Source organism: Zootoca vivipara, chromosome 6 (genome assembly GCF_963506605.1).
Source record: "Zootoca vivipara chromosome 6, rZooViv1.1, whole genome shotgun sequence".
Lineage (NCBI taxonomy): Eukaryota > Metazoa > Chordata > Lepidosauria > Squamata > Lacertidae > Zootoca > Zootoca vivipara.
The window spans coordinates 56974319-56987381 of NC_083281.1; the positions used below are offsets into that span (position 1 = coordinate 56974319).

The following is a 13063-nucleotide window of genomic DNA, read 5'->3' on the forward strand; positions in this document are numbered from 1 at the left end:
TCATGCTTAGATTCTATTCCATTTGTACATAAAGTTTGTTACGTAGCAGTGTTCCACGCTGTGCATGAAGCCTGGAGAGAAGTCCTATACGTAATAGGGTTGCCAGGAAGTTGCCCCGAGAGTTGTTGGGTTGTGTTTTGTTTTTAGACAAACCCCAAAGTTGTTGAGCTTTTCCTTTTCTTTTTTTACAAAAACACAAAAGAACCCACAATTTTTCAATTGAGGTAGAACACTTATCAGCATTAAATACATTTTTACATTTTTTCCCCAGGGCCTTTTGGTAGCAGGAGCACAGTGGTCGATGCAGGTTTTATGGCATTCCAGACCAGTACAGCAGACATTTCAAGCAGTGTTTTCTATGAAGCTTTACTAACAAAGCTTAAAGTACTAAAGTACTAAGTACTAAAAGATCCGTAGTGCTGGAAATAGCCATGAAACTCCTGTGTTGATAATGGCTGCTCTTGAATGATTTTCCAGGCCTTCGTGGGCTGAGATACTGAGGTCCTGATGTAGACCCATTCTACCTTGCTCAATGCTGTATTATGAGAACTGGCTTAGGGCTGCCTATGCCCCTGGTTTGATGTTATAGTGCACATGCTGGTGTTCAAGAAAGAAGACAAGTACTTTTTGGTTCACAGAGGACAAGCTTAAAATATACGTAGGCACTCAGATCTGCAGAGCCCACAATTCATTCCCATTCTCCCTGTGAGCCAGTGAGGACTTGTACAAACAGAAGCCCACTTCAGGGATAGCAGTAGAAATTGGAGTTCTTGGTAAAGTCCAGAAATAAACAGTAAATTGCAAGAACTCGGGCCAGAAGAAAAATGGATTTCAAATATATCTTCACAAGGTTTTTGTTTGTGTGATGAAGAGTTCAAATAGGAATCAATCCCAGTATAGTAGGCAAATAAAAATAAATTCCAGTAAAAAATCAAGACAAGGCCCTGTTTCAACAATTCTTTGTCAGCAAAGATTCACAGGTCAGAGTGTACCAAGTCTGCTTGCCTCGGTACAAACAGACTTGGTACACTCTGACCTGTGAATCTTTGCTGACAAAGAATTGTCAAAACAGGGCCTTGTCCTGATTTTTTACTGGAATTTATTTTTATTTGCCTACTATACTGGGATTGATTCCTATTTGAACTCTTCATCACACAAATAAAACCTTGTGAAGATATATTTGAAATCCATTTTTCTTCTGGCCCGAGTTCTTGCAATTTACTGTTCACTTCAGGGATAGGGCATGTTGAAACAGCATTCCTAATAATCTTGAAGCTAGGGATGTCCGAAATGCAGTGCCCTTTGGGGGCCTTCTTCAAATTGGTTTCATTTATGGAACTGACCATTCAATGCAGTTTCTAAACAATGTTGCTGGTTAGAGGCTGAGCCGTGTTGCATGGAGCAGACTCAGCAGCTTAAAGAGATGGTTCTAAAAGAAATAAATCAGACTGATCCGTCACTATATAGTGTCTGTAAACTTGAACTGCTGCAAGGTCAGGAGCAAAGCCAGCCTTTCCTTTTACCACTGAAATATTTCTCTTCACCTTGGATGCTACACAGAATGTACATTAGCAACAGCTAGATGCTGTTCTGTCTAATCTACTTCTGAAAAGGGCAGAGGCCCCTTTCTTTGTGTTGCAAAATAGAAAAATGTTTAATCAGGTCAGTCCATGAGTGATTCCTACTGCTAAATCTGCATCACTGTAATAAAACATTTAATGTTTTCAGCCTGGCGAAGATTGATGTACAGTGTTTTATTGTTTTAATAATTGCATTTATGCTACAGGGGGAAATGTAGGCACAATCCTATTTTAAGTGCCATTGATTTCACTGGGAGAGTTACATATGCTCTCTCTTTAATTTGGTGGAAAGTTTCAAGTGCTGCTGGATTGGGCCACTTGTATATAAGAAAAAAACTAATGAACAGTGAAGCAGTTGTAATCTCAGGACACAAATAAGTAGCATCCAGCAGCCATGTGGTCTGGGATATGGCCTGGATGTCCAGAATATAAATAGTTTTATCACAATCAATATAGTCATTAAAGGAATATTGTGTTTTAATAGTCCTAAAATGGATTTATTGGCCTAAATATATCCATTTCAAAATTCATGTTTCACTTAAAGGATGCAGGATTTTGCATATACAATGTGAGGTCTGCTCAGCTCTATGCATTTAATTACATAGTGTAGGGATTTACAGTGACCACTGTTCAAAATGGTTATAATTAGTGAGGAAAGCATTATGAACAGTTTTAAGATGGCTGCCATCTCATGCCAACTGACTAGATTTATACAGTACAGTACAGGTATTTTTGCTTAAATAGCACTGTGCCTTTTTCTTACATTCTTACATAAAACAAAGATTAAAAGGGCTTAAGTTTCAGGCTATGTGGTTTAGTTACTGAATTTCTGTTGTGAGTACGGTACATGAAACCACACACCCCATTCTACATTTCTTCCCAGTTTGCAGTCTTGCGTTGTGATTTTATATTGGTAGATTTAAGTATGGCCCAGTTCTGTGTTCTTTTCTCTTCCCCCTCCCCACCCCAGTTGTGCTTGTTTTTTAAAGAAAGCCTCTGGTAACTGAAATCACTGGTCTGCTTTAACTCTGTAGAACATCAGAAACCCCAAAAACAACTGGAGGCAAGAAGAGTCCTATGTTATGTGGTCAGTATCCTGGTAAAAGTGAAGGCAAGGAGCTGAAGATAATGGTGCAGCCAGAGACACAGCACAGAGCTCGCTACCTAACTGAGGGCAGTCGGGGCTCGGTGAAAGACAGAACACAACAAGGATTCCCCACTGTAAAGGTAGGCCAGTTTTTGGGGTGGGCCAATTCAAGAGTGTGCTGCCATTTATGGAAAGTGAAAATCCAGTTCTTCAGCCCCAGCCAAACCTGACTCAGCCCAAAAGACAAACGTACTATGTCCTCCAGGACTTCATGGGTTTCCTGCAGTGACAAACTGTTGCCAGTGCCCTGGTGTGTTTTTCAGTATTGATGTTGTCATTCTAAGTTTTAAATTGCACTAATTTAGAATCTGTGTATATAGTTCCATATTTCTCAGGGATGGGGCTTTTTTGTTGTTTGGAGAGTAGAGGTCTGGATGTTTCCTAGTTTAGTACAGAGCAGCCTTTCTTGTTGAGTGGAGGATGTGTAAATATAGACCAATAGCTGCTCTCAGCAATTAACGGTGAAATGAATGCACAGAGCACTGTCTGTGGGGCTGTTCATCAGAAACTAGGCAAGCTGTGATGTAGTGCATCAGAAAAAGGTGTGAGGAAGCCCTCAACGACTGTGCTAAAACTGAATGGGGCTCTGTGCCTACAATAGCTTTCTAACTTTTAGCCTGGAGTGTGGACAGACTTCTGGGAGATCGACGTTTAGCCCCACAGTGCACCAAGGAATTACAACATGCTACTAATCTAGCTGGTGGGGAAATCATTGCTCTCTGTTTTGCTCATGTTGCCCTTGAATATTTGTGGATGTTAAACACCTAATAGAACAAAAAATAGCATGGATTATTTGGGGAGAGATATTGCAATCACTTAACTACATCACTTTCTGAGCAAATATAAAGTTTGAAAGATGTATCTTAATAGTGTACAGATTGAATTGCTTTTATATGTTTTTGTGCATGTACAGTTTCTGAAGAATTTATTAATCTAGAAGTGTTTAGGACTGTTTTGTGATGAGGTGTTTCTTTATTTTATAACTACATGTTTAGATTAAAGTCCATTAATTTCTAATAGGCTTTTGAAAATGCCACTGTTTCTGAATGGATACATAATTAAAGTACAAAAAACACACTAGAATAAAGATGAAAGGATTTTAGTTTGGGACTAAATTGCAGATTTGCTGTGTATAAGCAAGGATTCTGATTCCTGTTTGATAGACTCAGGGAAGTATAACTGAGATATTGCATAATTAACTGGAATTAAATTGGTTTAACATAGCCTGCAACAACTGAAGAGTTGAGCTGTTTTGGAAAAGAGAAGACTTTCCGTGCACCACTGGGTTTTAACACTAACTAGTGTTCTGATATTCAAAATACCTTTACATTGTAATATTTGCAAATTATTTGCATTGCCTGTTGTAGTCTATTAACGCTTCACTGCCTGTTTTATGGTTCTAGCTGGAAGGTCACAATGAGGCTGTGACGCTGCAGGTCTTTGTGGGGAATGACTCTGGTCGGGTGAAACCTCATGGGTTCTATCAGGCCTGCAGGGTTACAGGACGAAACACCACACCCTGCAAAGAGGTCGACATAGAGGGTACCACCGTCATTGAGGTGGGCTTGGATCCAAACAACAACATGACCCTGGCGTAAGTCACTGTTTTTCATTGTACTATTTCTGGATCTCTCAGTGATTCTGAGCAGCATATTTCCTACTTTGGATTACCTGACAATTTGAGGTCCCTTTCAGCTCTTTATGATTCTGTATCTACTCAGATCAGGCGTTTTGAATTGCAATAAAAGGCAATAAATCTGGGAACTACTTGAATATACTTAAATTATTTCCTGCACACTGGCCCCAATCTAGAGCTCTTGGGATTTTGGTCTGCACAAAATGCATGTAAGCAGACACTTTTGTGTCACAACGCTATATGCACAGCATTTCAGTGCATGTAACATCCCCTACTGCTGAAGTTAATTGGGCAGCCCCAGTTTGCCTATAAAGCTCTGAATGTGGAGGAGCCTTTCATGTACCAATACAGTGGTACCTCTGGTTACGAACTTAATTCTTTCCGGAGGTCTTTTCTTAACCTGAAACCGTTCTTAATCTGAGGTACCACTTTAGCTAATGGGGCCTCCTGCTGCCACCACACCGCCAGCACGCGATTTCTGCTCTCATCCTGAGGTAAAGTTCTTAACCCAAGGTACTAATTCCAGGTTAGCGGAGTCTATAACCCGAGGTGTTTGTAACCCAAAGTACCACTGTACATCTTAACAGTTGAATTGGACTACTTGCCAGCATGTTGGATGCTAAAAGATAGACAGTTTGCTCCCTCCTTTGCTTAGGCTGACACATTGTATACAATGAAAACTTTTAAGACCATGAATATAAATATAATGTTTATACAGTAAAGCATTTTAGATACAAGAAAATAAGATGAAGAAGAGACTATAAGGCATATTATTCCAAACTCTTTTTTCTTTTTTAAAAACAACAACAAATAACTGATTGGCAAAAGTGACATTGTAGAGACTCTTCTGGAAAATGCAGCTCTCCCCACTTTTCATTGTCTTGTGGGGTGTTTTTCTTTTGACAGCTGTAAGACAAGGTAGGTGGAAGGCAGGACAAAAGTATGCCTCCCCAGTTAACACTGTGAAAGCTGTCAGTGAACTGGTGGCAAGTCTAGGTGAATGAATCAGCTGTGCTCTTGTCAAAATGCTCTTAACTGGGCTGCTATCTGAAACTAGAAGAATTTTGTAAGATGAAGTGCTCTCATAGTGCTGACTCAGTAGCAGTGACTGCTGATGGAATAAACAATGCTGTCTTTCAGTGAGCACAAAGCTATTTGGGTTGCATAATTGGGTTGTCCCGATTCATTGCTCTTCCTTGTCTCCCACCAAATATGATCTGTGAGCTACTGATGCCTCAGCTGAATCTGAAGTGCTACTGCCATCTTCTGCTTTTCTCTAAATATGCTATTTTCCCCTCTGGTATATTTGAATGCATTAGCCAACTCTCTCTGAATATTTAGGATGAATGTATTTTATAGCAAATGTTATGGGGAGGTTGCATTTAGGTGGTTATTTTAGTTTCTGAAAAAAGATATTTTGGAAGTATTTGGCCATAATACGAATTGCTTATTTTGGCCATTGTTGAGGATTCTTGGATCATGGCTCTTGTTTTTATTTGTGCCATTTACATGACAAAGCTTAAACTTATTTCTATTTTCAAACTATTGGACCAGAGAAATTTGTGTATAGGTTTGTTTAAGAACCCACCTGCAGCTGTTCTTTGTTAGAGGCACATTGCATGGAAGCCAAATAAACTTTGCATAAAGCAGCCTCTTTTGGATTTCACACTTCCGTAGTTAAGAAAAATATTTTTATTTTTTTTTAAAAAAATTGTATACCACCCTTCAGCCGAAGATCACAGGGCGGTTCACAGCATAAAAATAGAAATTGAGAACACAAAATACATAATAAAAACAAAAACAAAAAACCAATACCCCCCTTCTCACAACACATTTAAAAGAACATTTTATCTGCCTTGAATAACATGCAAAGTGATTGCTTGCCATCCTCTTAACACACCTAGTAAGCAAGCTGCTGTGTCCCCTTTTAATGGGGGAGGTGGAGAGAGGCTGAAAATGAATTTCCCAAGGCCAGCAAGTGACTGTTTGCCTTAGCAGAGGTATTAGCACAGACACTTCTCCAATTTAAGGCTTGCAGTTTTGACAGTAGCTGTTGCTGCAGAGCTTGGAGGTGAGGGAGCTTTTTGTGGCTGCTTCCATCATCTTTGCAACTGTAGAGGCACATGCAGCTGTAGTGTTTGTATGGGCAACTCTGGCTTGGGGTTAAATACCCATGTTCCTGGAGACCTAGGAAGCTTGCTGTTTTCCATAGCTTGGCAAAACTTATGTGGTCTCTTTGAAAGCAAGTTGGGTAGGTAACTTTAATCTTGTGTTGCTAGGGTGGACTGTGTTGGAATACTGAAACTGAGGAATGCAGATGTTGAAGCTCGAATAGGCATTGCTGGCTCCAAGAAAAAAAGCACTCGGGCCAGGCTAGTGTTCCGTGTTAACATCACTCGGAAGGATGGTTCCATTCTGACCCTGCAGACGCCGTCCTCGCCAATTCTGTGCAGTAAGTTGTAAAGTCAAACTCTGAGGCCCATCTTGCTGGGGCTTTGGGTCGCCTGTTTATTCAGTTGCCCTGCATTTTAGTTTCTGCTTTAATTACAAAATAGAATGAATAAACCAAATAAATTGCCTAGACCTTAAACAAACTTAGCTTTCATATGTGTCTGTGCTGCTAGGAGTCCGCATGCTGCTTTAAATGAAATTTCTTTTTCTGTGTAGGCTTATAGCATATCTAATTGGATCCATCATTGATCTATTTTCAATGTTAACCCAAACTTGGGTGTAGGGGATCTGGCCTACATCCAAATTAACAGTGTGCCCTGTCACTCACCAAGAAGTGCACATGGTGGCATATATCACAAGACTTCGGCAAAGAAAAATTACTGTTCCTAGCCTGAGATAGCTTGCTTCTGTGGTTTGAATTATTTGTTGCTGGCTTGAGGCTTAAAACTGCACAGTTGTGTTTAAAATGCCAACTTTTTGCATCTGGGCAAAATGACTAACTTTTGTGTAATATTGATATAGAGCATATTTGTATTTGGAAACTTGCTGAAGACTGTATGTACATGTTCAGCCAATTGTTATGGAACATGTTGTGAGACAAATTTTAAAGCCCCCTAAGATGTTGTATGTGACAGTTGGTTGATTTTTGAAACTCCTTGCACTAGCCCATTTATAAAAGAGAAAACCAGTGCTATTTTACTTCAGTGTTACCTAGGGGGGAAATGCTATGATGAGCACATTCTAGTAGACTACAGTCGTGCCAATTCCTAGGGGAGTTGTGCTTTTCTTTTCTCTGATGAATTAAAAGATGGGCATGTTTTGCTGCACCCAAGCAGAATCTCTGTACGTTCTGCTTTCCTATATGCCATGCAAGCCAAATGACCAGTTCCAGATTGAGACATTGGGGGATGATGCCAACTTTTTGCACGTTGTCAGTTAAACCACTTAGAAGCCCATTTTGGCATTAAGTTGCAGGTGTGGGGGTGTATATAATAAATATCCCTTCTCTTTTTCAATTTGTAGCTCAGCCAGCTGGTGTACCAGAGATTCTAAAGAAAAGCCTGCACAGTTGTTCTGTGAAGGGAGAAGAGGAAGTCTTTTTAATTGGCAAGAACTTTCTGAAGGGAACAAAAGTGATCTTTCAAGAGAATATGTCTGGTGAGAACCATACATACATACTCAAACTGAGAATGGAGGTGAGGGGTGGGGAGACCATTGTGGATGGAGTTGGGCTAACGACTGCCTCTGCAGGTAGCCAAGGAGGTAGGTGGTTCCTGTGACCAGCTTCCCTGACAATGAATAAACTTAGCTGAGCTTGTGCAGTAATTCTACTCTCTTTTGCTTTCAAACAGATGAAAACTCTTGGAAAGGGGAAGCAGAAATTGACATGGAGCTGTTTCATCAGGTACATGCTTTTTAAAAATGCACAGAAAGCCAGATGTAAAATCTTCCTTGTTCATAGTTGGGATACAGTTGTTCATTTATGCCTGAGGAATTAATTGCTAAAGAATTTTTCCTCTTATCGTATATTTGGAAGGAAGGATTTAGAAAGCATATATGAAGTTGAAATATGAGTTCCAAGCTCTTTATGCCCAAGTTAAAAAAAGGTAAATTTGCTACAGAAGCTGCCTTCATGTGGCTTAATTTTTTGTCAAACCATCATATGACCAACAGACTGGATCAAAGTTCATGGACATATATTTTGACATAAATAGTATCTGGCTGGGTCACCTTTTTGTGTGTGTGTACAAATAGTTTGCAAAAAGTTATTTGCTTTTATCCTGTTGCAGTGCTCAGTTGTTATTTCTTCTCTTACTCCCTACTCCTTAAACCTGAGTTGCAAGACTGTGGTACATTTCACATTTTTTCACAACCTAAGCAGTCTCTTCTCTTTCATGTAGTGGTAGCCATTGCAGCCTTTAAGCATAGAGATTATGTGAGTGAGCACTATACTTCTTCTGTTTATTGGGGCAATAGTGACTTCAGTCTTTGTGTCATTTCTTTCTCCACCTCCCACCTCTGCCCTGCTTGTGAGATACAGAACAGCAAAGGTTCCTGTGCAAGCAGCCATTCCTCTTCTAGGTGTGCTGACTCTCATTTTGGAAGTAGGATGATCAAAAATTGGCTTTTGTGCAGCTGCTACCATAAGGACTGCCATAAAAAATGGTTAACTCAGTTCTAGTCTTCTAATGATGGGAATCCAAACTCAAATCTACTGTTGCACTAGGGTTAAATATGTATTATTTATATTTTCCTTCAAGAAATCTTACTGTCACCAAAACATTTTGAATCCATAAAGTTATAATCTTAATATCTTCTCTCCTTTTACAATGCTATTTTATGGATTCAAAATGATTTGGTGATGACCATTTCTTGAATTAATGGAGGATAAGCCTATCAATGGGTACTACCTATGATGGCTGTTTACTTCTTCCACTATCAGAGGTAGTATGCCTCTTGACTACCAGTTGCTGGAGAAGGTGGCTGGTGAGAGTACTGTTTATTTTATTTAGTTAGAAAATTTACAAATTGCTTGATCAAAGTTTTTTCCAGGTGGTATACAAATAAAATTATATATAAAGCATGGTTAATATCGACAAACCAAAAAAAAACAAATATACATAATACCATCATTAATTAAAAACAAAGATAAAATTGTTGAAACTTTTTTAAAAAAATATTGGTAACCATATAACATGTCTGTTGTGTTCATGCCCTGCTTCCCATGGAGGCATCTGATTGGCCACTGTGAGAACAGGCTGCTGGACTAGTTGGGTCAATGTCTGATCCAGCAAGGTGGTGATTATGTTTTTAAGAATCTAGGGTAAATACAGTTGACAGTGGAAAAATACCTAGACCTTTCTCAACCTTGGGTCCCCAGATGTTGTTTGACTACAACTCTCACCATCCCTAGCTATCAGGACCAAACAGTCCAAGTTACTATTAATTATTTCTATAAGATTTTGTGATGATAACATACCCAAATAAAGATATCATTACTTTTCTGTTTTGCATACATGTCATATGCTATTTACTACTTAAAAACAGAAATATAAGTTCCCAATATTTCTGGCTATGATTTAATTTGATAACCTACTGTTATCATGGATCTTAAATTGAGCTTAGGTTTTTGTTGGGTGAGGAAATTATTTCAGATTTAGTCATAAATAATGCAGATAAACTGATGGGTATTATGTCTGCCTCCCCATCCCCAGCATAGTTATCTATAGAATTTCATATCACAAGATGTGGTAATGGCTGTCAACTTTGACAGATTTAAAAGGAGGCTATACAAATTAATGGAGAATAAGGTTACTGGTGCTACATCCTACCTCTGGTCTGCTTCTGGATACTACTAGTTGCTGCGGAACCTCAAAACCACCTCCCTGTATTTTTTTCATTGCTGCCACTGCACAACCTAAGTCCCTGACTGGCATTTTGGTGGATGAGCTGGTGGAAGAGCAGTGGAAGCTATAGCAAAGCAAAACAAGGAAACAGTGAGCTGCTGCTTATGTGCAGGTTTTTTTAAATTAAGAAAATTGTAGTAGCAGAGATAGGAAGATTATGCTGAGTAAGACTTTTCTCCTGTGTGCTCTCAGCACTGATAGGTATGTTAAAGAGATTCAGCTTTACAGTTAGTAGCTGGGTAGATTTCTCAGCAGATCCTTGGTGCCTCCAATCCAATCTTTACTTCTTATGATTAGGTCTTGTAGTGTTAGTCTGTGAAGATATAAGTTGGTAAGGTGTCTGCTCTAACAAACTTCTTTTTTGGATTCAGAATCATCTAATTGTGAAGGTGCCACCATATCACGACCAGCAAATAACTGCCCCGGTTTCTGTGGGGATCTATGTGGTGACCAATGCCGGAAGATCACATGACATACAGCAATTTACTTACACTCCTGATACATGTATGTTGAAAATGATGAAGCTGTAGAGATGGCCATTGGCAAATTCTTCTGCACAGTTTTTCTTGTATTTTAATTGTTATATCTTTGGAAGAGGCTGAGGAAGAAAGCAAGACTGTTGGGTGGGCGACACCTCTTGCACTACTTGACCTGATAGCTGCACACCAGGGACTTGTTCTCATTCTTTGAAGAGAGCCTCTCTCCGAAGTTTAAAGGGTTTATGGGAGGAAGATGAGTTTGGGGCTACACCGTATTACAAAGACCTGAGTTAAGGTCTCCCCGCCACTGCACACATGAAAATAAAGATGAACTTTTTAAAAATGTACCTTTCACCTTACAGGGAAAACTTTGCTTTACATCTGTTCTGAAAGTCAGCAGTGTCTTTTGCATTTGCAGCTGGTACTCTGAATGTGAATGTGAAGCAGGAAATACCCAGTCCAACCCAGCCTTGCTCTTTTGATGATGCTATCAAAGGTATCTAATTCTTAGCAGTGGTATTATTCTCTTTGAGTTCTAACTTACACCAATTTTTTGCAGACCTTTCAGAGAGATTTTCATAAAAGCTTTATTGTGATCACAGATTAAGAGTGTAGTCCTTTGCATGTCAACTCAGAAGTAAATCGCTTTGAGCTCAGTGGGACTTATTCTTAAGTAAGTGGGCATACGATTGCAGCCTAAGACTCCTGGTTACAGAGACAGTGGTATATGCTGGAGCTTTAATATTGCAATTACTCTAGTACAGTCTTGCTGCTTCTAATACATACGAATTCCACAAGTGGTTAAAAGTCCTGACTAAACATGAAGTTAGTGCAGATAACTTGCTAAACTGTTTCATGACAATGTTGACATAAGAGTTGTATTGCTAATGCAAAGCTCACCACTCAAATAAAAATAAAGAATAAATTATTCATAGTACTTGCTTTGCAGTTGTCTTTACTGCTCTGTACTATAGTGGCAGGCCCTGTTGGTTTGTGTGCTCTTACTAAGTGAATTGTTTGCTGAAGCTAATTAACGTTTCAGAAGCTGCTCAAGAGCATGCATAAATAGTAAGGTCATGAGTTTGTCAGGCTTCCAGGGCTGCAGCTGGAAAAGATTCAGCATAGCTGTTCTGGAATGTTTCCAACTCACTAGGAACAGGAGATGTTCTCATGCATTCGCTGATTATTTGTTGATTTAGCTCAGCAATGTCTACATTGATTGGCAGCAGTTCTTCAGAGTCACAGACGGGGTTCTTTCCCAGTCCTACCTAGAGATGGTGGGGATTAGACCTGGGACCTGCATGCAGAGCAGCTACCATTATGACACTTCTCCAATCCTGGCTTCAATTTTACATTTGAGTGTTTCCATTTGGCTAGTTGTGTGTATAGGGCACATTTGTTCTTTCTCCAGAACTAATTTATGTATTGATCAGTATAATTGTGTGACTTGGTCTGCATGAAGTGTGTGATGATAAATGTGGCAGTGTTGTACTTACAGTTAGTTCTTCATTATGCTTTGTGTCAAATATTTCATCCAGTTTCCTGTGTGCAGGATTATGTTTTTGATCCCAATTCATCCCTTCTCTTTTCCTTGTATCAGCCTGGAATTCTTGCAGTTAATTACATATGTTTCATCAGTCACAGTGAAATGCTGATGCAATTTGGCTCAAACGAATGTGCTCATGACTTGCAGGCTTGTACAAGTTGTTTGTTGGAATATTTCCATAGAAACCCCTTCTTCAGCTGATAAAAGACACTTGCAAATTACTGCTATTTCCTTCATGCCCTTATTTTACTACTTTCACCTTTACTTACAACCCTTAATATAAGCAAGGAGTTGAACAGTTGGTGTGTTCTGGCAAGAGTTGATGCAGTTTGATAGAACAGAATGAGGGAAACTTGGTGGCTTGCAAATTGATGGAGATCAGGGTGATTTTTCCTGTAATAACAACTTTATGACTCTTCAGAAGATGGGCTGTCGCTCAGTGGTAGACCATTTGATTTGTATACAGATGGTCCCAGTTTCAATCCTTGTCATCTCTAGGTAGCGCTTGGAACGTTTACTGTCTGAAACCCTGGAGAGCCATTGGTAAAGCTAAAATACTGTAGATGGACTAATGGTCTCACTCTAGATAAGGCAACTTCCTAGGTCCCTGTTTGGTAAGCAGAGCTGAAAGCATCAAGATGACTCTTTCCATCAAATTACTCACAAAACAATCTTGTGGCATCTTAAAGATGAACACACTTACTGTGGAATAATGGGCTTGAGATTACTTTGTCAAATGTGAATTGCCACATGGCTTTGTATTTGTTGTAGCATACTAGTATAGTCCTTCTCATATAGGGACTCATTTTACCAGATG

The 13063-nt window shown here is 39.4% G+C and overlaps 1 protein-coding gene across 13 annotated transcripts in view; it reads left to right on the top strand.

The window, feature by feature from the left end:
• Positions 1 to 13063, top strand: part of NFAT5 (nuclear factor of activated T cells 5) — a 74577-nt gene that overhangs the window by 49916 nt on the left and 11598 nt on the right. For all 13 annotated transcript variants that reach the window (XM_035117788.2, XM_035117794.2, XM_060276008.1 and 10 more), the window contains 7 exons: positions 2615 to 2807; positions 4131 to 4321; positions 6643 to 6815; positions 7838 to 7972; positions 8167 to 8219; positions 10593 to 10725; positions 11119 to 11196. In XM_035117788.2, the coding sequence (XP_034973679.2) occupies positions 2615 to 2807; positions 4131 to 4321; positions 6643 to 6815; positions 7838 to 7972; positions 8167 to 8219; positions 10593 to 10725; positions 11119 to 11196 (956 nt within the window). The remainder of the gene's footprint in view (positions 1 to 2614; positions 2808 to 4130; positions 4322 to 6642; positions 6816 to 7837; positions 7973 to 8166; positions 8220 to 10592; positions 10726 to 11118; positions 11197 to 13063) is intronic.